The sequence below is a fragment of the Rousettus aegyptiacus genome, unplaced genomic scaffold (assembly GCF_014176215.1).
Source record: "Rousettus aegyptiacus isolate mRouAeg1 unplaced genomic scaffold, mRouAeg1.p scaffold_m13_p_10, whole genome shotgun sequence".
NCBI lineage: Eukaryota > Metazoa > Chordata > Mammalia > Chiroptera > Pteropodidae > Rousettus > Rousettus aegyptiacus.
This window is the reverse complement of record NW_023416285.1, coordinates 52,501,442-52,527,807: the sequence shown is the minus strand read 5'-3', so window position 1 is coordinate 52,527,807 and position 26,366 is coordinate 52,501,442. Positions and strand designations below refer to the sequence as shown.

The 26,366-nt window shown below is 33.9% G+C and overlaps 1 protein-coding gene across 7 annotated transcripts in view; it reads left to right on the top strand.

Annotated features, from left to right (window-relative positions):
• The window catches only part of SLC4A4 (solute carrier family 4 member 4), a 306,370-nt gene extending 281,634 nt beyond the window's left edge, over window positions 1–24,736 (top strand). For 6 of the 7 annotated variants that reach the window (XM_016132915.2, XM_016132911.2, XM_016132913.2 and 3 more), the window contains 6 exons: window positions 5,711–5,779; window positions 8,236–8,409; window positions 13,405–13,566; window positions 16,907–17,003; window positions 19,337–19,416; window positions 20,143–24,736. In XM_016132915.2, the coding sequence (XP_015988401.1) occupies window positions 5,711–5,779; window positions 8,236–8,409; window positions 13,405–13,566; window positions 16,907–17,003; window positions 19,337–19,380 (546 nt within the window). In that variant the 3' untranslated portion in view covers window positions 19,381–19,416; window positions 20,143–24,736. The remainder of the gene's footprint in view (window positions 1–5,710; window positions 5,780–8,235; window positions 8,410–13,404; window positions 13,567–16,906; window positions 17,004–19,336; window positions 19,417–20,142) is intronic. The other variant, XM_016132917.2, reaches the window with a different exon arrangement.
• The last annotated feature ends 1,630 nt before the right edge of the window (window positions 24,737–26,366 follow it).

Sequence of the window (26,366 nt, the reverse complement as noted above, 5' to 3'; positions counted from 1 at the left end):
AAATTGGACTAAAATAGATTAGTATATACATGTCATGAAGCTCCCAGTTTTCTTTTGGGACACAAGCATTTTCTTTTTCTTTTTCTATTATGTAAACATTACTAGGTAGTTATTGATATTTTTTTGTATCTTAATGCTTTGCACCACAATGCAAAACACGAAAATCACCTATAGACCTAGGAACTGTGAACAACCACTGTTAAGAATACCTTTCCAAATTTTTCTCTGAAAAATTTTATTTTTAAAACTTTCTAATTTTTAGGGTTTTTAAAATGCTTGATTATACAAATAATGGAACAGCACTCTTGTAAAGAATTCAAACAATACAGAAGGACAGATAGTGAAAGACAAAAGCCCTCCATTTCTCTCGTTGGCACATTTATATGTCAATTGTCCATCAGATGAATTTGAGGAAAATGGACCTGTAATTTTTTAATCTATAGATAAAACTGACTTTACCTTCAGGAAATTTAGATTAATGCATACATTATGCACAGAATACCTGGTAAACAGTTAAAAGATTCAAGTATTCATTTTCTTCCGTGGTTTCCACAATGTCAGTTAACTGGTTTAATTCCCTTCTGACTGTGATCATGAAGGAATGTGTATCTCATGTGAAACATGGGGTAGTAAAATTAAAAATAACCTCAAAGAAGTCATTTCTGGTTACATAGAGAGAACCTTAAAAGAGTACAGATTATAATGTTCTGCGGAGACAGAGGGAAATCTGTTTTTGCTCTTGCCAGGACACTGTGAGTTGTGGAGTGAGTTTGAAGTTGTGTGTTTCATAGCATCAGGTCCACTACCAAAATGCTTTATGTTCCTCTATTGCCCCCCACACACCAGCACATCAGATGGTAGAAATATCTAATGACAGATTTTTACCACACATGCAGTGGGACTTCATCTGGAGAGATTCATTTTTAGAGAGGTCATTGCAGGCAGTTATGACCCAATGTTGTGGATGGCTCTACTGGGAATGAACCTGCCCCTGAGTTCCCTAGAGGTGGGCTTGAATGACACGTGCAAAGTTTCTTTCATGGGATCTCTGTGCTTAGCCACTAGTAAGGGATAATAGGGATCTTTCTCTCAGTTCAAATTTACTCATCATCCCCCACCCATCTTCCCCTTTATTTTATGTTATTTATTTTCCTTAATACAGTATAAATTCCTAATTTTAAAAAGTCAGATGTGTTTAAAAGTTTTTTTTTTTAGTTGTTACAGCAAATTGGCCTTAATCTTGGAGAATCTGTCAGCTGACTAATTATGTATGATTCCAAAGGGACGCAGAGAGAGATACTGTATAAATGGCTATTTTTAGGAAGAGATGCAGACTCACATTTTTAACAACATCTCTTCTTAACTATTTTCTCATCCTGCACCCAAATATGGCTGCAGAGGAATTAAAGCTGAAAGACTTTTTGTTATTTCTTTTACAATGATTTTTTTTGCCAGTAATATACAAAGTACCTTAGTAGCTATAGGAGCAGATTAAAATACAGAGGAAAGAGCGAGAGATCTGAGGGATCCATGAGGACGAGCTTGCTTTTCCTTTGACTTTCCTTATGTAATTCATGCTTTGACTCACCCACATTCAGTTGCTAGTGTCCATTATTGTGGCCATTTACACCTTGCAACTTCAGGTTAATGCAAAGATTCATTGTAGGAATCAGTAAAAAAGGCAGTCCAGCAAACGTATTTGTTAGACAAGATTTTGCTCAAAATGTGGAACATGAAATTGTTTTGTTAATATAGTGTCCAACATATTGCGGGAAAGCTAGATTTAAAAACAAGAATAAACTAGTCCAGCATTTACTACTGTGATTCCTTCCTTAAGTAATTAAGGATGTTCCTTACCTCAGGAATCATATCTGATAAAGTCACCTCATTTTAGATCATGTGTCTTTTTTATTATTAACGTTTGCTAAAGTATTATGCATTTGCCACCAAACCCTTGTAGCTCATTTAAAAAGTAAATACAGGAAGAAGCAGATGTTGAGGGTACAGTTAAACTAAAACCTAAGTTACAACTAAATCTAAAGTTAAAATTAAAAGTCAAGATTAACAATTAACCTCAGAATTCACACAGAAAAGGATATTAGGGTTTACATTGCAGATGAGAATCCTTTTCCCTCCACCTTGTGGCTTTGTACACTGTTTTAAAGAAACAGGTGACAACTTTAAAGAATGGTCTTACTCAAGTTTACCTTAAAAGGCAGCTCAAATAAATGAGAGCAATAGAGATGTGTGACTTTTACTTTTAAATTGAAATGGCTCAATACCTTCTCTCCCAACTCCCTACCTCCCTCACAAGTTTAGTGGCATAGGGAATCATGGTGCACTAGTTTTAAGTTCACAAGTATACCCCTTGACCTTAGCCACCTACAGTCTTACGTGCCTCAAATCTTACCGCTGATTCAATACAGAACTGTTGGGAAACTGGCATAACTGGCTTCCCAAGCTGCTGAAACAGTTCGGATCTGTGTTTCTATAGTGGAAACATTTGCCTGTTAAGCTAGTGTTTCATATGAGAGACTTGGAGAGACTAAAAGAGCAGCAAGAAGATGAAGGTGGTTCCTTGAGCTTTTTTCATTCTTCTGGTAAACGTAAAGAAATAAAGATCATGTAACGCTCACTGCTACTTTTGTCGCCTTTGTTTGAATTAACTTAACATGAGGAGTGGCCAAACTTTATCTTCCAGATTTGTTTAGTGTTCTAAAATGTAGAGGATAGCATTTAATTTGTATTTGACAAACATTGGTTGACCTCCTACAATATGTCACACACTCTGCTCGTTAACAGGGAAACAAAGAGAAATGATAATGATGATGAAGAAGATGATGGTGGTGGTGGTGGTGAATCTAATAGTAGTTACCATTTTTTCTTATGGGAATAATCTAACACTATTAGAGTCAAAGAGAAGAATAAGTGAAAAACAGCAGAATGACAGTTACCACAATTTGAAAAATTCAGTGACATGGTCTAAATATGTTCATCTTCATTGACTTCATCTCAGTTTCATGATTCCATCTGGTTATAGGATCAAGCACTTAATTTTTCCATTTTTATTGTTTATTAAAAGCATTCTAATATTTATTTATAACTATATTTTTGGCTTCCTGAGCTCGTTGATGATTTACATAATTCTCTTAGCATAATTTTATCATTTGGCAATTCTTAATATGCCTGCGAATATCATATACCTTGTGTTTTTAATGCTTTAATTTATCCTGTCTCATTTTGGAAAAATATCTACATGCTATTACTCTGTATATTATATTATTTTAACTGGAAATCCCATTATTTATTTATTTATTTTTTAGTTCTTTTGAGATATTTCTATTGTGATGAATTTTTAAAGGTTGACCTTCTGATGTGACTCAAGAACCAAATCCAATAAAATGTATCTTCCAACCCACTTATTCTTTTAAATTTTACCAAGATTCCTAAACTAGAAAGTATTTATTACACTGCATTATCATAAGGAAAATGGCGAATTTCATAAGAATGTGTATCATGTTGAAGTTGACCAAAAATCTGATTAACAGCCTTTCTCTTCTACACACTTTCCTTTTCACCAAAGAATATATTTTTAAAAACATCTTCATATCTAAAGCTATTTTCCTACCTATTTTTCATGCCATTCTGTGTTAATGTTGACTTCTGATTTTATTTTGTGGTAGATTCAGTGACATCTGTCATCATAAGTTCAGAGGTAATAGACCTGGGCACAAAGGAACAACTTTTACTCACTTTGGTGTTAGAAGTACATTAGAGAAAATATTAGCCAAGCTTAGGTCAGGGGCGGAGATATGGCCTGGATTTGTGGTTACTTTCTTTCAAGCCAAGAAATCACTTTGCATAGATTGAAAACCCTGCTGCAGGGTTTCTAACTAGTTTCCTATAAACTATACTTCTCTTTTTGTTCTTCCTCCTTTATTTTCTCCCCAAGAAATTAAAAATAAAATGACAAGAAGGAAATCTTCCTATATTTAGGAAAAATGGAAGTGCCGTTACCTGTAAACAATATTTAAAAAATTAAGAAGTGAGTCAAAGCTATAAAATGGTCCCTTTGTTAGTTTTACTTTTATTTTTTGGTAAATTTGTACAGAGGAATCATAATGAATGGAAGCATGCACATTCTAAAGGAAATAAAGATACATGTCAGAACTCAAATGACTTGAACATGCTGTGTTCACCTCTTTGAGGTGACTGTTGGCAATTACAGCAAACATGGCTTCTTCACTACTTAAATCATCCCCCCCACCTCCTTTAACATTCGATGTCGCTTATTTTTCTCTGAGCTCAAGATTAAATTACATATGTTAAAATCGTTTGTTTTTTTTTAGAAGTATGTGATGTTTTATATAAATAAGTATACTTATTCCATATAAAGTTAATAATTTCTATAGCTAACCAATAACAATTGGAGAATGTTGTGACATTTCAGAATTTATTGTTTCCCCAGTAGTGGCTGAAGGGTCTCAGATATAGAACTGTTTTAGGTAATCACAAGGAAAAACTGATAGAAACTGTGTTTCACTTAATACAAGGCATTAATTCTTTAAATGTTACTCTAAAGTCATACTGTTTTCTGGCTACAATAGCTTCCTTTATGTAGATTTGGTAAGATTGGACTTGATTGTGGTTTAGTATTTTATCTTTGAAAACTCCTGAAATTAGTTGAACTTCTTTTCAAAATACAAGCTTGAGAACCTTTTATAGTTCAGACAGAAGACTTCTCAGAAACAGTGTTTCTTGATTTGCTTAGTTTCTGCAGTACCTTGGACATTTCAAAGGTCTAGGAATAGATAAAACTTACGAACATCACATTGGAACTTGCATAGTTAAAACACCTTGTATTAATGTAAAGAATGCTCTTGCTAATTAAGACATGAATGTGCTAATTCAGTTTTTTTAATTGTATAGTAATTCATGTGTATAATTAATAGCTTCCAGATGCTCGATGCTCCTTTCAAGCCGTGTTCTCATTAGTTACTTTTGTTAATATTCCTGAGAGGAGGAAAGAGGATAGTCTTTTGATGTTTTCTTAATTAAAGGAAACATTTAAACACCAGACTGATAGATCATTTGGTGAAAATTATTAAGGAAAGAAATCACCAGACTGTTGGGAAAAGAACTTGGTCTCAGGAGTGAGGTGACTCTACCTCTCTACCTCACAGTCCCTGCAAGCATCTGGTTTACATAGTCATTTCTTTTAAGGGGAAAGGGTAACAAATGTTTTTCCCCATTAAAAAAAAAAGTAATTATTAAGGCCATGCATGCCCATTATAAAAAAAAAAAATGCCAACAGGCATCAAATGAAAATTAAAAGGGTTTAGAAGTTTATCAAGGATGAGTAAAGCACACTAATTTGCAATCACTATATTATTATGTCCTATCTTTTAGTTTCAGTTTTAGCTTCTATTTAAAGTATCCTGCTCATGGACACAGACACTGGATTGGTGGTTACCAGAGGGAAGGGGGTGGAAGGGAGATAGAGGTAAAATAGGTAAAATATTGGTGATAAAGAAATTTTGACTTTGGGTGGTGAACACGATGCAATATACATATGATGTAGTATTGAATTATACACTTAAAACCTATTTGATTTTATTAACCAATGCCACTCAATAATTTTAATTAAATTATCCTCCATTGCTGTTATTATCATTATTGTTTTAAAACTTTGCTCCATTTTTTTTTCTAGTTTATTCCCATGCCTGTACTCTATGGCGTGTTCCTGTATATGGGGGTAGCATCCCTTAATGGTGTACAGGTAAGTATTTCATATCAACCTAAGTATAGTCCTGTTTTTCTAGTAGGAAGGCTAGTCCAATAATAGATCTTTAAAGAAAATTGCTAATTATTTTCTAAGTTTTTAAAGTGCATTTATTTTCTATTTTCTCCACTGATTACCTGCTTTTCAGTTCCTGATTTAACAAAGTTAGCTGTGTTAACAAATGTTATCATACATACTCATTCTTAAAATAGGATGTTAATGGTCATTTGACCAGGAAGGTAAGAGAACTATGACTTTCCTTCCTTTTACTTTACTTCCTTTCTCCTTCCCTTTCTTTTTTTTTCTTTTTTCTTTCTTTCTTTTTCTTTCTTTCTTTCTTTTTTTTTTTTTGGTCTCGAAAAGAAAATCTAACCTTTTTAGTGTACCTGTCAAGATACTATTTATCCATTTGCCTTTACCCTATGCTAAGATCAAGCTATTCTTATTTGATTTGCTTTTCACATGGCTGAGATCAATGATTAAAAGTTTTCAACAAATAAAAGAATAAAGTCAGTGTGATTTATATGCTACTTTTGTTGAAATCTTCAGCTATTCACAACTTGGGTAAAACTAGCCCCCTTTTTAAAAAATCATTAGGGAAAACTTTGTAAGGGACCTTGTCTTTCAGTTGAGGTTTAATTTAATTTGCACCAGGAAACTGGAAGTACTTCTACTGCTTTCTGGCACCTTGTTAATTGTAGCCTTATTTAGCACTTAGTAATATTTTAATGGGAAAAGACTGCATGTTCTCTGAACATCGTAAGAATTTATTTAAACCCCTTCATAATAGTCCTTACTTTCATTTATTGAATTTAGATTAATTTGGTTTTAGAATCAGATAGAGCTGGGCAAGTGGCCAGACTCCCCAAAAGAGAAAAGTTATTTTATTTTTCCTTATTTAGGGCCATTGAACAGAGTTCTTCCCCATTCGGATATTTGTTACAAAACACAAGGAGGTTCTTCAGAGAGAGGACTACATGAATACGAATGTGGGTTTATTTGTTCCCATGAAACTTTTGGGAAGATAAATATGTCAAAATGTTTCATTCGTACCTGGCATTCTAAATAGTCTTTATTCCTCTAAATGAAAAAAATATGAAATTAATATGGCCTCCAAACTAATACTTCTTATTTTTGTTTAGCTTCGATAGGTCAATCTAGATTAAAAGTTTGATTTTATGTGTTCTAGGTGTTTAATTGATGGTTCAAGCTCAGTACATGTTATTAAATTAAGTAGAAAAAAAAATCAATCTCATAATGATGTGGGGGAAAATTCTTTGCTGAAGAAAAAGAGAGTAGATTTTTAAAAATTCGCAGTGCTGTTATCCCTCTCATCTTTTCTCTTTTTCCTTTCTTTTCTCTTGATTCTTCCTCTTTTAGCCTTTTTGGCAAGATTTGTTTAGCAAGAAATTTTGTAACCCAATTTTTACGAACAGCAAAGACCCCGCCAGTCAAAAATAGCCCTGGAGGAAGAAAGGAAACACTTTAGATAGGAAATCACCTTAGAGAAGGTTGTCTGTGATAGTCTAGTTTACTTTTATACTTCTCCTATCTCTCCAGAAAGAAAGCAAAGGTATTATTTCAGAGTTATGATTGTATAATAATTCAATTTAACAACTATTTACTGAGCATCTTTCATTCGAAAGATCCTATGACTGGTACTTAAATATCAACTTATTATCTTCATTAGTGTAAAATCAGCAGTTATTCATCGAAGCACAACACCTGGCAAATATGTGATCAGCAGTCATTTTAATACTTGTTTATACATGGCAATGTGATAGCCTCTCCTAGATTCAAAATACTTAGTTGTTGACAATCTGAACCCCACTGTAATTAGTCTTCATATGGTTTTCCTCTAAAAAATGGTAATGTATTGCTGAATATATTAGTTAAGTTATGCCATAGATAATGTAGAATGTATAAAAATACCAATGTATTCCCACTTTCAAGTTGGACACTTCCTTTATATTCTTGAAATATTCCTGAAATGTAGATGATACATAGCAGCATCTCCTTCTCTTTCAGATAAGACAACAAAGGTAGAGTAAGGTACATTAGTTATGTGTCTCGCTTCAGTATATCGTTACTAAAAGAGTCACAAGATCCTCTCTCCCAAGATTCAGATAGTATAAATAGAATGTAAGAGATGAGCATCTAAATTTATATTTTGCTTTGTGACTTTATTCGACTTTATTCTTTGGTGGCCGCTTTATCTCATATGTCTGCATAACATTCTTGCAAGGTAACAATAAAAACTGGGCGACTCATACAATGTCTTACTGTGCTAGACTAAATTTCTGCACTCCCTGACCAGTGTCCTCTGAAAAAGACACTGCTTTGCCAAATTACAGAATATAGATCACGAGTGGATATTTAAGCATAATAGTAATGACTTTGTGTATCAACTCTTGAAGTAATTTAGTTGTACTCTCTTCCCTTTTCTTCCCCAGTTCATGGATCGTCTGAAGCTGCTTCTGATGCCTCTGAAGCATCAGCCTGACTTTATCTACCTGCGCCATGTCCCCCTGCGCAGAGTCCACCTGTTCACTTTCTTGCAGGTGTTGTGTCTAGCCCTGCTCTGGATCCTCAAGTCAACTGTGGCTGCTATCATTTTTCCAGTCATGGTAGGGATTCCTTTAGTTGAACCTACCCATGAGGTCGCACGAATATCATGTGGTTAGCGTAATATAGAAGACACATGTGTGGTTCCAATTTTTTCCAGTTTTGACCAAGTCAGTTTGACTTTATCTGTTATAATTTTAAATTCCTTTATCTGTGGTTGTCTACGCTGGATCTTAAAGTTAAACTTAAGAGTTCAGATACCGGGTCTGGTTTGTGCTGGTTAGTGAACCTCCTTGAACTGCCATAAAATTATCAGTAGGATGTGGATAGCATTGTTATTTTTATTCAGAGCATCAGTGATACATATCAAGTATATAGCACAATGCCTGGTGCATAGTAGACACCATGTACTTTAGTTATTTTTACAATACTATTGTATAACAGTATCAATCTAAATAACAATGTACGGCACATTTCAGTCCAAATAGTACAGAAAAAGATGGGCAACTTATGAGAGGTCATCAGTGAAGTAGAAGAAATGGAATAGGAAGTTTAGTTTTTGAAGTTCTTGCTAGTTTGTATCATGCTAAGTTTAAGTCTGGGCTCTCTATCCTTGCTATGATATGATGAGAGGCAAGGTAAAATAACTAATATTCTACTCTGAATTACAAGTGGAAGAAGGAAAAAAGGAAATGCTAGCTCTGTATTTGACTTTATTATGGATTTTATACTTTACTATAGCTTTCCATTTCTTGCAAAAAAATAGATATGCCTGTACTTGAAACAAGTCACAAGGCCAACCTCATGTGTGCTCTGTCTCTCCCCTGGCTTTGGAAACAAAATTTTCATAAACAAACCATATTTTATTTTTTTACAAAAATCCTCTTAGCCAGGATTATTATTTTGTTTTATGGATATTTGTTGTTTATAATTGTTATAATTGTTTTTTTCCTCTAGGGAATCAGAAAAGATGGTATAATATACTAGTGATATTTGTGGAGTCAAATATATATATATATATATATATATATATATATATATATATATATATATATATTTGATGATCCCTTCTCTCTCTCTCTCTCTCTATTTCTTAAACTCTATTAACTTACTGGAAAACACACTGGGTGTGAGAAATGACTCCTATTTGTCTATTGGTATAATCTACCTATCTATTCATTTTGTTAAAGCAGGAAAAAACAAAATTAGACCTGGATAAATTTGAAATATAGTCAGTAAATCACTTATTGCTTGTGCTAAATAATAGAGAAATGTTTTATTTTTACCTTTATAAAGTATTTTTTTTAATTATTCTCAAAGATAACTGTTTTTTTTTTTTTTTTGGTGGTGGTGGTGGTAAATTATATTTCCCGTGCATTTCACTTGTGTAAAAGTTTGAATATCCTCAAGTAGAGTCATTTGAAAACACACGAGAGAAAACTACCTAAAACTGCCTTGTTTTTTTTAACGGTACCTTTTATTTTTAAGTTATAGTTAGCATACAATATTATATTATTTTCAGGTATACAACATAGTGATTAGATATCTATATAACTCACAAAGTGATCACTCCAATAAATCCAATGCCCCTCTGACTCTGTACATGGTTATTGCAATATTATTGGTTATATTCCTTATGCTATACTTTATATTTACATGACTGTTTTGTAACTAAAATTTGTACTTCTCAATCCCTTCTCTCTTTTTTAACTGCCCTCCCCAACCACCCTCCCATGTGGTAACCCTCAAAATGTTCTCTGTATCAATGAATTTGTTTCTGGTTATTTCATTTGTTTGGGGTTTTTTTGTTTTGATTTTTAGATTCCACACATATGTGCAATTATATGTCATTTGTCTTCCTCTATCTGACTTACTCCACTCAGCACACTACCTTCTAGGCTCATTGTGAAATATCTTTTTCTATACCTTAACTTTTAGTCTGTGTGTCTTTTAATCTGAAGTTAGTCATCTCTAGTAGGCAGCATATGTAAGGATCTTGTTTTCTTATTCATTTAGCTACCCTATCTTTTGATTGAAACATTTAATTCTTTTTCATTTGAAGTACTTGTTGATAGATATGTAGTTATTGTCATTCCTTATTTAGATTTTTGATACATATTTTTTTTCTTCTAAAAGGAGTCTCTCCCACATTTTTTTGTAATACTGGCTTGATAGTGATGAAATTTTTTAGATTTTTCTTGTCTGGGAAGCTCTTTTTCTGTTCTTTGATTCTAAATGACAGCTTTGCTGGATAAAGTAATCTTGGTTGTAGATCCTTGGTTTTCATCATTTTGAATATTTCATCCCAGTTCCTTCTGGCTTGCAAGTTTCTGTTGAGAAATCAGCCAACAGTCTTATGGGTGCTCCCTTGTAGGTAACTAAGTGCTTTTCTCTTGCTGCTTTTAAGATTCTCTTTTTGAATTTATCCTTTGGCATTTTAATTATGGTGTGTTTTGGCATAGGCTTCTTTGGGTTCATTTTGTTTGGGATTCAACTTCCTGGGTTTGTATGTCTACTTCCTTTATCAGGTTATGGAAGTTTTCTGTCATTATTTCTTCAAATAGGTTTTCAATTCCTCGCTCTGTCTCTTTTCCTTCTGGTACCCATATGATGTGAATGTTGTTACATTTGATGTTGTCCCAGAGGCTCCTTAAACTATCTTCATTTTGGAGAGTTTTTTTTTTTCTTTTTTATTGCAGTTCTGACTGGGCGTTCTCCACTACCCCATCCTCTAAATTACTGATTCAATCTCCCATTTAATCCACTCTGTCTATTCCCTCTAATGTACTCTTCATTTCTGACTGATTTTCCATTATGTTTTCCATCTCCATTTTTATGATTTCTATCTCTTTGTTAAAGTTCTCACTGAGTTCATCTACTCTTCCCCTAAGTTTCTTGAGCATCCTTATAACCTTTTAAACTCAGTATTTGGTAGAGTGCTTATCTCTATCTTGTTTAGTTCTTTTTCTGGAGCTTTGTTCTATTCTTTCATGTGAGACATGCTTCTTTGTCTCTCTATTTTTGCTGCCTTCCTGTGTCTGTTTCTATGTATTAGGTAGGGTTTCTAAGTCTCCTGGTCTTAGTAGAGTAGCTTTATGTAGTTGGTGTGCTGTGGGGCGCAGTACACAGTCTTGGGAGGGGTCCAGCTGCAGGCCAAATTCAGCCATAGCCTGTGTACTTCTGAGGCTGCCTAGTAAGAGTCACCAAGTACTCCACAGAAGGCTGCCACACTTGTTGGACTTATAGGTGCCTCAAGGGGCCAAGTCAGTAACTGAGGCCAGCTGCTACTAGTGCAGGGTTGGGGCTGCTCAGCAAGAGGTACAGGGCATGCTGAGGTCAGATGCTGCTTCTTTGGGTATTACGAGCCTTTGAGAGATTTTATGCAAGTTCACAGGAGGGGCCAAGACAGCCTGTTTGTATGGAATAAACTACTGGAAGTGGCCTGGGTGGGCCCATGAGTTGGGAGAAGCAGAGTCTCAGGGAATTTCCTGGGTAGAGCAACCTCTGTTATCCAGGTTGATGGTGACTCAGTTATGGCAGTGCCTGTGTCTATTGGCAGGGAGTGGGGAGGGCTCAACAAAGAAACAATGGCTTCTGCCTGAACTTCTGTCCAGGAGAAAGCTACCCCTTCAGCCCTTGCCCTGAAGCCTGACAGCATAGTTGTCTGTCAGCAACTAAGGCTGGGTATGGGTCCTTTAAGAGGAATGTTTGTGACCTCTCCAGTCCTCTATTTCATCCACAACCTCTTCTGGTTTTCACAGCTAGAGGTTGTGGGGAATTCTCTTCCCAGCACTAGAAACCTGGCCTGGGGAGCCTAATGTGTATCTGGGACCTCTCGTTCCCCAGCTTGGGGAGAGGCCTCTAGAGCCAAGATAGCCCTCCTGATCCTCAATCGCGATAGGCAGTGGTGGGACTGGGCCATTTCGCATCTCCACCTCTCCTACCAGTTTGAGGTGACCTGTTCTTTTTGTTCCTAGTTGTAGGGCTTCTGTTCAGCCAGACCTCAGGCAATTCCACATGCTGGTTGCTCTATAGTTTTGTTTTGTGATCACTAGAGGAGGAGTGCATAGCCTGTACCTTCTACGCCATCTTCCTATAAAGTATATTTTATCTTCTGTGAGCTTTTATTTGATCACAAAACAATCATGTACTATTGGTAGGGCAGATGTTATTAATTTCTCTAGGAAATGAAGAAACTGACATCTAGAAAGCGACTTTTTATTTAAGACAGAGTCATAACTAGTATTCTAGTGCATACTAATTTTACTGTTGAGAAAAGACATCTTTGATGTACCTTAAAAAGTTACTCTTTAAGAGCAATTTAGAGAATCAAAGATACAGAGTTTAAGAATACTAATTTTAGAGGCAGACAGCTGGGTCCCTCTATAATCTTCCTTATTCTGATTTTGTGATTTTGGATGACATATTTATGCCTCTAAGCTTCGATTTCCTCAGTATAAGATGGAGATCATAATATCTACTCTTTGGGTTTGTTGTGGGAATAAGTAAAAATTAAATACTGTCTAAGATTTTAGTACAATATCTGACACGTGGTTAGTATTCAGTTAATGGTAGTGTTCGAAGTCATCCAGTAGATTAAATGGTCTGTGCATACTTAGCTACTATCTCTTTATTAATACTTTAAAGATGCCTTAGTGTACTGTATGTTGCAAGATTTTCAAAACCTTGTATAATCTTTTACTTTTGAATAATTAGATATTATATGCAGACTGTTTTTTCCCCTTTAACTATTTAGTTATTTTATTTAGAATCTGACATGGAAGAAATGGTTTAAAAACAGATCCTTTCATATTGAGATTCTAGGTGAATATGATCTTATGTTTCGGTGAACAAAACAAAGTGAGTTTCAATTAAGACTTTTATGAACCAAATTTCCTCATAAAGAAAATGTTTATAGTTCATATGAGCAAGATGAGTTCCATCATCCTTTAGCCTTATACAAAATATGTTTCTACAGCCTTTGATAGGGCAGTATTTAGGTCATTATGACGTCATCAGACAGTTTCTTTCATACTTTTTTCTATTTATCCTTCTAGATCTTGGCACTTGTAGCTGTCAGAAAAGGCATGGACTACCTCTTCTCCCAGCATGACCTCAGCTTCCTTGATGATGTCATTCCAGAAAAGGACAAGAAAAAGAAGGAAGATGAAAAGAAAAAGAAAAAGAAGAAAGGAAGTCTGGATAGTGATAATGATGATGTAAGGAACTCTCCAAAATTCCAAAGTAAAGCTAGTTAGAGAAAAAAATGTGAAAAATTTATAATTTATATCCGTTTTGTGAGATGTATGGCTGAATTCCAAAAAGGTTTCCCTGGCCACGTTGTATGTCAGTCTTCATGTTCCTTTGCCCTTTATTTTCTCTCTTCAGTTTTTCTATTTTCCAAAATCCTTCTTTAACCATTAGTACACTAAAAATGATAAAATGGCTTCTAAAAACAAAACAAAACAAAAAGGCCACCACACCTAAAGAGCAAGGATCTCTAATCTTATAGATGAAAAGGAAGTTCGCTTAGTAATGCTATCAAGTATATTTGATTTGCTATTGATAATCCAAGATTTCAATTTGCGATAACTCAGATTTATGTAATGATAAACCTATTGTGGACAAGCACTGGTGACTTTACCTCCTATGATCTATGTGTCCTTTGAGTAGACTCTCAACCAAAGTTCTATGCTATTGTACTTATCCTCATATTGAGCTTTGACACGATTTGGATTATTTTTTGTTAAAGCTTCATTGAAAAGGAAAAGAAATTGGTTTGGGGCTCTTTTTACATGTCGTTATCAGTTTCATAGTCTAAATGGTCCTCCTGCAATTGGGTGAGTAAGTTGAGCAATAAAATTATTGCCCTTTTTTTTTTCTTTAGGAGACCATATCACATAAATACAGGTACTCCAGTAGGGGTCTGTGATTAGTGCTAGAAGAAAAGCTCAGATTTGTTTAACACACTTACAGACTCATACATGCACACACACACAAAGATTGTCCAAGGAGCCTTTTGAAAGGACTACTGAAGTGACATTTTCTGTCTGAAGACTTGTTCTGGATTTTTTACACAGTGCAAGATCACCATTATAATTGTATTCCTGATATCCCATTCTAAGATAGGAGTATAGTTAATTTTTGGTGTCTACTCTGTACTTTATTATTTTGATTGATTATGCATACTGGTGCTTTAATTGCCATAACAGCTCTTTATAGTATATATTTTTTGTTCCTATTTTACAGATAAGGACATTAAGACTTAGTAATGTTAAGTCATTTTTCTAAGTTTACACAGCCACAGCAACAAAGCTAACTAACACTAATCCAGACCTGTCTGGTTATTTCCAATTGTTCAAGTTGTCTGATTATATTCTATTTAGAGAACTTAAAAATAGTACAGTGAAGGAAGGCAATGGACAAAATTGGATTTCAGATAAATTGATCCAATAAGAAAAGGCTAAATATACAAAACACATTTAGCTATAGAGAAAAAGAGTCTGAGGGAGTTTTTATTACTTTCCTTATCCATCTTAAATGAGAACAGGTATATACATTTTCTGTTTCCAATGATTAAAGAAAAGAGAGAGAATGTGTTTAAACTGTAGCACAGATTAAGATTCAGTATTATAAAGAATGATGTGCTTACACATTGAATAGATATCAAAATTTGAAATAAATTTTTAGATCACCTAAGACAAAAAAATTGCCTGAAATACTGAGATAATTAAAGCAGTATTTCATCTTGAATTTTCAGAATAAGTACCTCAGTTTATGTTATCTGGACACCAAACTTAAAATTCATTACATCATGAACATATGAAGTAATGTTATAGAATCCTCTTCTCTAATGGTTTTTAGAAATAAAATAAAATATTAACTTTGGAAAATGTTTTAAATCCAGTACTCTCTTACATCAAAAGTTGGAACAAATGAGCTCCTGAGAAGTTTCCAATTCTTAGATTTGATTTTTAACAAATTATATTTTATTTAAATGATTTTTTTACTAATAATTATAATTTTTAGCTCCATGTTCTCAACAGATTTCTTGAAGATAATGTGTGATACTTGTTTCTTTTCCTCTTTCTCTCTTCTCCGTACCCTCACCAAAACAAACAAGTGGATATATTTGTCCTAGACAGTGACTACAACCAGACAAATTAGAGTACATTTGTATACTAAGTTCATTATTTGGGGCATCCACATTTGGAGGTTGGCTCCCCCACTTTTCACCTGATAATTGTAGGTTGTGGCATCCATGGATATGGAAGCACCATGGGGTTATGAGAATTACAACTCTAATGTTTTGAATAGAAGTAGTGAAAATTATGGCTTCCCAACATTTTGAGTCACTCAATCATTTTTGAACCTGCCTGGTAGGCTATGATTAAGGACTGCTTGCCAGCTTATTTATCTATAAATGCTGTTATTTGGGGAAACGTTTGAAATATTGTAACAATACCCGTTCCTTTTGCCATTCTCATAAAAGTAGATGCATGTGGCATTTTCTTTTCTTTTTTTTTTTTGGTCAATTTTAATGCGATATCTTAGTCCTTTAAAATAATATGTGGCTCGTTATCCTCTCTAGATTCATCATGAAAGAATTTTCAACATGTGTAGTATGTTAAGCTTTATGTTAAGATTTATTTTTTCCTTGTATTCTCTGTATCTTAGTTCCCATTTTTTTTCTTTCAACTGAAAGCCATCTCATGGTACTTTCAGTTAAAAGATGAATTTGATCTTTTTAATCCAAACATAGACTTGAATTTAATATAATGAATTCTAAAAAGAAAGTAAAGTGGTATTCCTGTGGAAATCTGTTATAGGTTGGCTTAGGTGGCCTCATGATTAGCTGCCTGGTTTTATCATTTTATTCTGGCTGTGCTTCTTTGCTTTTCTGACCACCATGGGCACCTTCCTTTTGATTTGAATTTCTCATGTTTTGCTAAGTTTTCAAATATCTTTGGTACAAACAAATTAAAATCAATCTTTAACTATGAAATAATTCTGATAGAGTATTAGTGTAAGGGAGGGAAGTTTATTTTCAAATATATGTAGAGGGCTCCCAGATAGTGGATATTAGAGCCTTTGACCTGTTTTGGAAGGAAAGCTGAGTCATCATTTTTCTGCAGATGGAATCAGAAAGCATAAACAAAACAAGACTTTCAAGACCATATTATAGTTTAGGTAATTTCCTAAATTTAATCTTTCACATTGAAACTATTCACTATACACATACAACAAACCCATAAATATTTGCTAATTGGGGATCCAGCTTATGGAAAGTTTTGCAATTATTACAATTTACGATGATCTCCACTTGGTGTGGTTCTAGTTTTAAATGAGTCAGTCTCATTAACTCAGAAGAGAAGAAAACAAATGTTAGGGGGAAAGATGGTGTAGATTTTGGAAAGTTAGCAAAGTAGGAATGATAATATATAAGGATTTTCTCCTTCGTACAATGTAAATGATAATATGATAGGTTTAATCAACACTGGAAGATAGGAAGGACTGTATAGTAAAAACTTTCTAAAAACTTGTAAATTTTTTTCACAGTCTGACTGCCCATACTCAGAACAAGTTCCAAGTATTAAAATTCCAATGGACATCATGGAACAACAACCTTTCCTAAGTGATAGCAAACCTTCTGACAGTGAGTAGAACTAACCTCTGCTTGCTTGCTTGCTTGAATATGATTTACAGCTACAGAGGAAAAACTTTTAAAACTATTATTTACATTAACTTTTTCTCTATTTTTTTTTCTATGTGGAGAGTTACACTTAATTATTATAAAATTTTATTTTTACATTCCCTGAGCTTCCCTTATTTTTCCTTTATCCATAACCTTTTAAGGGGTTTTTTTTTTTTTTTTTTGGTAGTCCTTTTTCTGATCTAAATTATCATCAGTTTCTTTCAGTTGCTAAGCTTGTAACCATGTTTTTAATTGGCTTTCCTTTTTTTTTTTTTTTTTTTTGCTGGTAATAAGAATTGCAGCTTATAGTGCTACATCACTGTCTGTTACTGTTTGTCTTCCTTAGGCTTCAGCCAATGAGCAAATTAGCTCAAAAGAGAAATTGCGACCTGGGTCTCTCAATCAATGAACCGATTGTTAATATTGAGAATTTGGAATCATTTGTTATTTTCAATTTAATTGGCAATCATAAAATATTAACTCAACTTGTTAGGTATAACTTATGAGATATGTATATTTTCTTCCTTAATTTCCCCTGCTACTGTTTCAAAATCACCTTTGTAACTGCAACGTATTTTTTCCTGGGATAACATAGCCTAGTGGCCAAGGTGTGATGATTTCTGTCAAATCACTTTTTCGTCGTTGTTGTTGTATTTGATTTAACAGACCACTTGAAAAGGGGGAGAACCTCTGTAGTAACATTAGTGAATCTACCTCAAGTTTTTCTAATAGCAAGTAGCAATTGCCTTGAAACTGCTTTCACACTGAGTTCTCATTTAAAGAAAATATATTCTTTTAGGTCCAAATATACTTCAAAGTCTACTGATTTATTAAAAGAAAAAAGTCTACTGGTCTATTATTGAGACACTTTTATTTCTATTTGACAGTGCCATTTCAACTTTAATAACAGGTTACCAAGAAAAGTTTGAAATGAATGACTACTTATGAAAAATAGGTATGGTAGTTATTTATTGCCGTGTAACAAATTACTATAAAATTTAATAGCTTAAAACAACAAACATATTTTCTCACACAGTTCCTGACATTTAGAAATAGGAGCCTCTGATTTTGGTGGTTTGAGCTCTAGGTCTCTTATGAAATTGCAGTCAAACTCTCAGCTGGTGCTGAGCCTGAAGTTAACTATCACTGCGGCTCTGCATCCAAGCTCACTCATGAGGCATTTGGCAGGAGATTTCAGTTCCTTGGCCTGTGGGCATCTTCATAGGGTTGCCCATGCATGATATGGCTTACCCTAGAGGCAATAATAATGATAGTGAAACCAAGATGGAAATTGCAATCTTTCATAACTGAATCTCAGGCGTGGCATTACCATCCCTTCTGCCATATTCTTTTGGTCACACAAACCAATCCTGGTACAACGTAGAAAGGAATTACATAAGGACATGAATACTAGGTGGCAGGGAGCACGGCATCTTAGAGGCTGGCTGCTACACTAGGTTTATGGAATTAAAACACTCTTACCTTTAGTGTCCAATCAGTATATAAACTATAGTTTATAATAGGCTTATTTCTTCTTGGTCCTTTCATCAGATTTTAATTTTTCCTTTTGAATTCAAACCATTTCTGGGTTCATTTTTCATCTCTAGAGAATTAACAGCAAATGGGTACTGTGAAGAGAATCCAGCATGTATGCTGTTCATTGACATTATAAACTGGTAGAGCCCTTCTAAGTACAGTTTAGAGGCTGTCTTGTTTTATTTTGTTCTGTTTAGTTTAAATCACTAACCAGAATTTGAGGCTCCTGGAAAAAGTTTATGGACACTAGATTATTTAGTGTGAGTATTCTTCATTCTTCATTAAGTAAATTCAAAAATTTACTTAAGAAAAAATTTCATTCTGACATCTTTTCTAATGACATATTAATCTTTTATAATCCATGAAAGAACAAAATTGATAGTAGAGTTGCAGTGAAAATAAGTTTCTTGAAATCTTTTTGTTTCCCCATTTATAACAGCAGGACAAAACTGTGAATGCTGAAGATGGAAGGTAATCCAAGGGCTAACCTTAAACATTAAGTAGATGCCAACACCTTCTAAAAGTGATTCACCTTCTATCCCCTCATGGAAAAGAACAACAATGGTTTTTGCCCCCAGAAAACCTAGAGTAAAGGAAACCAAGTGATTTGGGCTTTATCACACTACTTAGATTCTTAGCTTGATACAAAGTTTATTGAAACTGCCTATGCTTACCTGTCTTACTCTTTCCAATTGTGAACAATACATCATTTTTGTGAAGATTTTTTAAAAAGATTGTTTTTTTTTCCCCCACCCCAGGAGAAAGATCACCAACATTCCTTGAACGCCACACATCGTGCTGATAAAATTCCTTTCCTTCAGTCACTCGGTATGCCAAGGTAAAAGACGGCCCAGTTCTATGCTGTTCTGTGAGATTATTGCCCCACAGAGATGTAGTCATTGGTGGGTTATTGGCAGAACACCTTGTTCTCCTACGCTCTACAATTCATCCTAAATAAGTTACCTAATCACAAAAACTTGTTCCAGTTTTCACTGGTAGAAAACCTAAGAGAATTAATCTACTTACTCTTAGAAATATTGTAACCTTTCAATATCATTAATGTAAAGCCCAGGATCAATGTCAGCTTTTATCATTTAAGTATCATCTATGATTTATGGGGTAATTGCATTTCCTGTCAGCTCTCCTCCAGGAGTTTCCTCCCTTCTTTTCCTGTCCCTTCCTTTCCTTCCTGAAAGCTCTGAGAGATTTCAGATCCTACTTGATTTTCAAGAATGAAATCTCTGAATATTTTCTTTATTTTTTTTAAGTCTTTTTGACCTTTAATTTCTAACGGTATCACCCACCTGGCAGTCCGCCTTCTTTTTCTTCTTTTTTTAAAATCTATGTGTGATAGTTAATGAAAATTTTACTTAAATACCTTGACTCTATTGGTACCTTCATCCCATTTAAAAATGTTTGTTTTTAATACAGAAGAAAGAGGTAAGTTTTCAAAGAGAACAAAGGACACATTTGGCTTCTGTACAATGCATAAATATCAGCTAAATGATAAAGGAAATCTGATTTACTTACTACTTCTTTTCTTCTCTTTTTGCTTTTTCTCTAGGCCTCCTAGAACTCCAGTAAAAGTTGTGCCTCAAATTAGAATAGAACATGAGCCTGAAGACAATGATTATTTCTGGAGGAGCAAGGGAACAGAAACTACATTGTAACCTGTTTGTCTGTCTTAAAACTAACAGTTTTTATTGTTAATGTTCTTGTTTTTTTCTGATCATTTATTTTCTAATTTTTGTTTTGGTTTAGTTTTTGGCCATTGGCCAAATAATACAGTGCTCTCTCTGCTTCTCTCTTGCATAGGTAAAATTAAGACAATAGTGCACCATTCCTTAAAAACAACATCTGAAGGAGCCACTTTTTGTTCTTATACTTTCAGATGTGTCCTCTGACAACCAAATTCCTCTGTCACTCAAGACTCACACAGAACCTGCCATTTTCCTTTATTAAGCAGGGATCAAAAGTATTAAGGAATTTATAACACCTTTTATTCAAATATTGAAGGAATTTACAACTTTAGCTTTGGAGCTGTGCTAGTTGGCTTGTCTTTCTGTCTGGTAGAACAAACCTTGACCTCCAGACAAGTCTCTTCTCGCTTATAGAACTCTCCAGGACTGGAAAAGTGCTGCTATTCTAACACTCTTGCTTGTAAACCCTAATCCTAGAGTTATCAAAAGAAAAAAAGCTAAAGGTACTTTACTCCCTGTAGAGAAACTATTGCCATCATTGTAGCAAGTGCTGGAATGTCCCTTTTTCCTATGCAACTTTTTTTTAACCCTTAATGAACTTATCTGTTGAGTACATTTGAAGAATATTTTTCTTCTTAGATTTTGTTGTTTAAATTATGGGGCCTAACCTGCAACTTATTTTTTGTCAATTTTTTAAACTTTTTTTTAATTACTGTAAAGAAAATGAATTTTTTCCTGCAGCAGGAAACATAGTTGTGAGTAGTTCTACCTCTTATTTGTAGCTGCCAGGCTTTCTGTAAAAAATGTATTGTATATAATGTGATTTTTACATACACAAACACACATACACACAAGTACACAATCTCTAAGGTAAGATAGAGGGCTGGATCAGATGAAAAACACCATGTTTCTAAGCATCCACTTTTCCCGTTCTTTAAAAGAAATTTATCTGTTCCATGAAAAAGATGGGAGGAGAAGGGAGAAGAAGCTCCTATGTAACGAGAATGACTAATGTTTTGATAATAGTAATATCCTGGCACAGATGCTGATTGTATTACCACGTCAATGTCCTATACAGTATTGTTAGATATTTTTTTTCATTTTGAAATATTTGTGTGTTGTGTATGTACTCTGTGTGTGGCTGATGCACAATGTGCAGAGTTAGAGACAGAGTGATGGCAGGCGAAGGGCAAAGTTATGTCAGCCTCTTATGTCAGTTTTTATAAAACCCAAACCACATATGAAAAATCTATCAGAGGGCCAAGAGACTTACCATTATGCAAATAAGGGTAAATATATTTTATTACTCGGATATCAGTCACCATCACTGATACAATAGCCCATATTTACAGTACAAAATCCACAGAAATATCCATAGACTATTTACATATCCATAAAGTGTTTATGGGACTACAGACAGATCTGTAGAGGTATATGTGTATACATTTTAACAATACTTACACATTTTTTTAGGATCGAAAGGAATTTATGCCTTGTGATAGGGATATTTAGGATATACATGTATGTGTGTACTTCAAAGTACCATATTGAAAATTAGAAAAAAATAGATTTTTATTAACTAAATTTAGCATGTTATTTAAATATAATGTTTTTAATAGGTTGCATTATATATTGTGAATCTTTTTAAAAACATTTAAATGTTGAATCTATATTTTGGGTTCATAGAACGACATTTTGTGATATATCCTAACTAAAACAGATTGTTATAGGACTACTAGAAGCAGGATGAAACCACCTATTTTGGTTTCATAATGCACACACATTGACTCCTATTCATTCTTATATTAATTAAATTATACTTCTGTCCTCTTGAAGTTTTATTATAAAAAAATTTATTATCCTGAATTAGCTGTTACTTTTATAGTATCTGATAATTTTAAAACTTTCAATTTCATGCAAATTAGATATAAGTGACTTGCAATTTTTTCATTTAAATGAAAGTGGCAAATTACACGCTATTGGTTTAAATCTCACATACCAAATTTTGGCATTGCATTTTTATTTATAGCTATCCTTAAAATAATTATTCTATATTTTCTAGTTTTTCATTATTCTAATCTAAAACTATATCAGAAGGTTCTCCCCCCAATTTTTTTTAAAGTTTTCCCTTTTCTTTACTGAATGAAGTATCAATAAAATGTTTAAAAGCCATACATAATATGTTCAGCCTAACCTACATCTTGTTAAATTAATGACATTTTTGTTCACTTTTTTACAATCTCTAGATATAATAATTTATTTTTCTGACAATGAATCAAGTATTTGAGGATCCATGCCCCTCTCCATCCTTTTCAAAGAACTAATACAACCTTACTCAGTATTTCAGCCTTTGAGTAGATCTAAAACTTATCTGTACCTCCATTTATGATCTATATTCTGTGACTGAAGGTTGATACTCATAATATGAATGCAGAGTAGTGCCTTATGTTTGCTAAAAGTAACTGTTATTATCAAAGCTTTTCAATATTTTGGAACCCAGAGAAGTCTTTAAAAAAGCATCACTTTCAGAGAAACAGCAATAGTTACCAAACAAACAAAACTTGAGCCACCAAATTATCTGTATCTTAACTGAATTTACTCATTATCAAAGAACTAACTAGATTGGGTGGTTTTGCTTCTGTGTAAACTGGACACACACAAAACACCGGTAAATTTCTACAAAGTGTTCTCTCTGATATCAATACAGAGAAAAAAATATTTAAGTTGTTAGCAGTAAAGGACTAAGTGTACACTCAGAATTGTTATCCAGAAGTTGTGTGGTTGTATAGACTTGTTGTTAGAAGTAAAGATCTTTAGGCCAAGAGTCTGCCTTCTAGGAGCATGACAGTCTCTGGTTTTGCATTTGAAAATCTTTTGGAGGCATTGTTTTCCTCAATAAAAGTCATTCTTCTCTATGTAAAACTGGGACTTGGAACCCTAATTATTTTGTGTGCCGTAGACAGTAGTGTCCCTGACTCTTTCAGTCAAACAACTGAGTAGGGGTAGGGAGATGGAACTTTAAAGGAATAGGAAAAAACATCCTTTCTAATCAGCCCCCTACCTCGAAGAATGGGGGAGGGGGAGCAAACGTCTGCCTTAAGTAATTCAGCTTGTGAATATTTTATGCACATGCACCAACACACACAGAGTAAATCTTTTATCAGGTGTATATTGGTGTTTAATACAGAGAAAGATTGTCTTCCAAGTTTTGGTTCCTTTTTCTTTTTTCTTCTTTTTTTAACTGTGTTAAAGTACTTGAATTGTATTGACTGCTGACTATCTTTAAAAACAAAACAAAATCATTCGAGTTGTATTATAGAGGTTGACATTGTTCAGGGATGGGACAAAGCTTTCTTCAAAACTTTTCATACCACTTAATAATTTTGGTGCAAGAACATGAGATTTTCTTATTTTTTCCTTGATATCTTACATTTGCTCTTCACAGCATGAGCATGAAACCTAGTGGCACCAAGTAGCTGAACAAAATCAAATGATATTTTATGGCACTTGATTATCCGAAGGACCTTGGGAGTTTTCAGATGATGATTTCATTGAGCTTCATTGTAGCCTGAAATAAAGTTGTGTGATAAATGTGAACCAATCAAGTTGTATTTTGACCAGATATTTGGATATGTCCCATTTCTTGGCTCATTTCTTTGTGTTCTGTGGGTACATATAAAAATCCTGAATTCTATTTCCTAGGCAAATATTGCAACTCAGGGCTAATGTCATCCATTGAAACTTTTAGAGCCAGAAGTAACTTTGTCCCATTCCTACAATGTGAAAAGAGTGAATAGTTGCCTCTTTTTAGCCATTTTCATGGCTGGTACATATTCACACACATTACTTTTCAGAATCAATATGCACTTTCAGATATTCTTATTTTTATTCTATTAAGTCTTTATTAACTTTGGAGAAACGATGCATCTTTTTATTTTAAATGAAGTAGATCAACATGGTGGAACAAAATGATAAAGAACAGAAAACGTTTCAATATATTACTAATAATTTTTTTCCAATATAAAACCTAAAATTCCTATAACATTATAGTATTTTACAGTTTTATGAAGCTTTCTATTGTGACTTTTATGGAATTAAGAGATGAAGAAGATGAGATATTTTAGCATTTATATTTTTCAAAATTAAATGTATACTTAAAATAAAGTAACTTTATGCATTTATGAGTGTCAAGCACTTCTGTTCAACTCTTCAAGTAAATAAATGCCTATTATTTTATTTCTTTGGGTACTATGGGGAATACAAAGAGGAGTAAGCTGGAGTTCCTGAGCCCCGATTGCTTTTAATCACCCCAGGCAGGAGAGTAAAATAAATGTCCAAATTATATAAAACAACACAGATTGTAAGAATTCTTTATTCGAGTATGAATGAAGTGCTATCATTCAAGGGTTCAAAGCTAGAAAAAAATATGTCCAACTAAGAGCAGTAGGATGGTTTTATTGAGAAATAGTGTTATTCTTCTTTTATAAAATTAGCAAAATATAAAATTCCATTTTCTTGAATACATATATGTGTCTCGTTAACCTAAAAATAAAAGGCCAAAGCAAGATGCAACAAGCCTTTCTAGGAGATCCAATTGAACACCTTTTTGGGAAACATTGTTTCAGGCAGAAACCCAAATAGTGTTCCAATTAGGAGGTGAAGACACGGTGTATTTATGAGAAAGGTCAGGGGAACAATTACATGAATAGAAGGAAGGAATTGCTATAGGTGCAGATAAGATAACATAGTGATGTAATTATAAAGAATGTCTTTTATTTTCAGTCTGGTAGTCCTGATTTCTGTCTTCTTGTTATCCTTGCAAATAGTTGTTTGGAGTACAATGATGCTTTAGGCCCAGTCCAAAGGTTATATTGCCCAGCTTTAACATTCCAAAGGTTTAAGGAGTAAGAAGTGCAAGGCAATTCTTGTGGGATGGCAGCTCCAACTCATTTTCAAGTCGCTCTGTTTATATTATTTTTCACATTTTCCCCTTTTGATTGAGATCTTTCCTTGAAAGCATCATTTATCAATCACCATAAAGCAACTCTGATCAGTTATTAAAAGCATCGTTAGTCCCTCATCGACAGGAAGGTTTATTCCTGGTATGTCATTGGAGGGAATGTGGTTTTCTAGGATCTGTAGGCTACATTTGAGCAACAAGAACACCAGAACAAAGGAAGCCTTTACGTTACATTCTTATAAGGGTGAACATCTTCTGTAGTTTCTTGAAATTTCTCACATGAAGTCTCATAGGCCTTAGTGATCATCTCAAAATGTCAAGCAACCATTATTTGAGGTGTGACCTTATAACATCAAACTATGTAAGACAGTTTTATAGCAATGAAAATTTCTATAATAATAAAATATTGAGTCCAATGTGGAGAAGAAATCTGAACCAGGAGGCATTTCTAAGGGAAGCCAGCTGAAGATATCAGAAAACCATGAGGTGTCAGTGGGCACTGTATTTAATCATTTAGCATGTGCCCAGATTTTATCTAGTTCCATCTCTACTTCACAAGAGGTGTTTTATCTAAGTAAAACAAGAGGTATTAACAACAGAGCAAACCCCATTTTGTTCAGTTAGGGTATGGTCAAGAGCAATTTTATTATCTAACACAAGTAGCTCAAGGGAGTTTAAAGATTTTTCCTGGTTGGCTATTGCTTTGGCGGTAGCTCCAGCAATTTTCTGTAATGTTTTTGATAAACATCTAATTATGTGTTTATTTATAACAATGCCTGCTCAAAGAAAAAAATATCTTTGCAAATCTGTCACCTTCACTGAGGTTGGCACCACCAGTCATTGAACACCCTTGACTCTGTGTACAAATAGTTGCATGTCTGATGTGTGAAGTAGATTTAAAGTTGATGTTAAATGCTGAGTTATTTTTCCAGGCATAAATTAAGGTAAAAAGACAATAATAATTATTATGGTGAGTGTTTGGCCTCTAATATTATTTGTGAAATAGGAAGAAACTAAAAAAAAGGAAAAATGAAGGTATCGATTGTACAGGTTTGGTCTAGAATCTTGGGTTAGTTGTCTGCAACAAATGCTGTCTGCTTCACTTCCTAGTAATTTTTAATTTCAAAT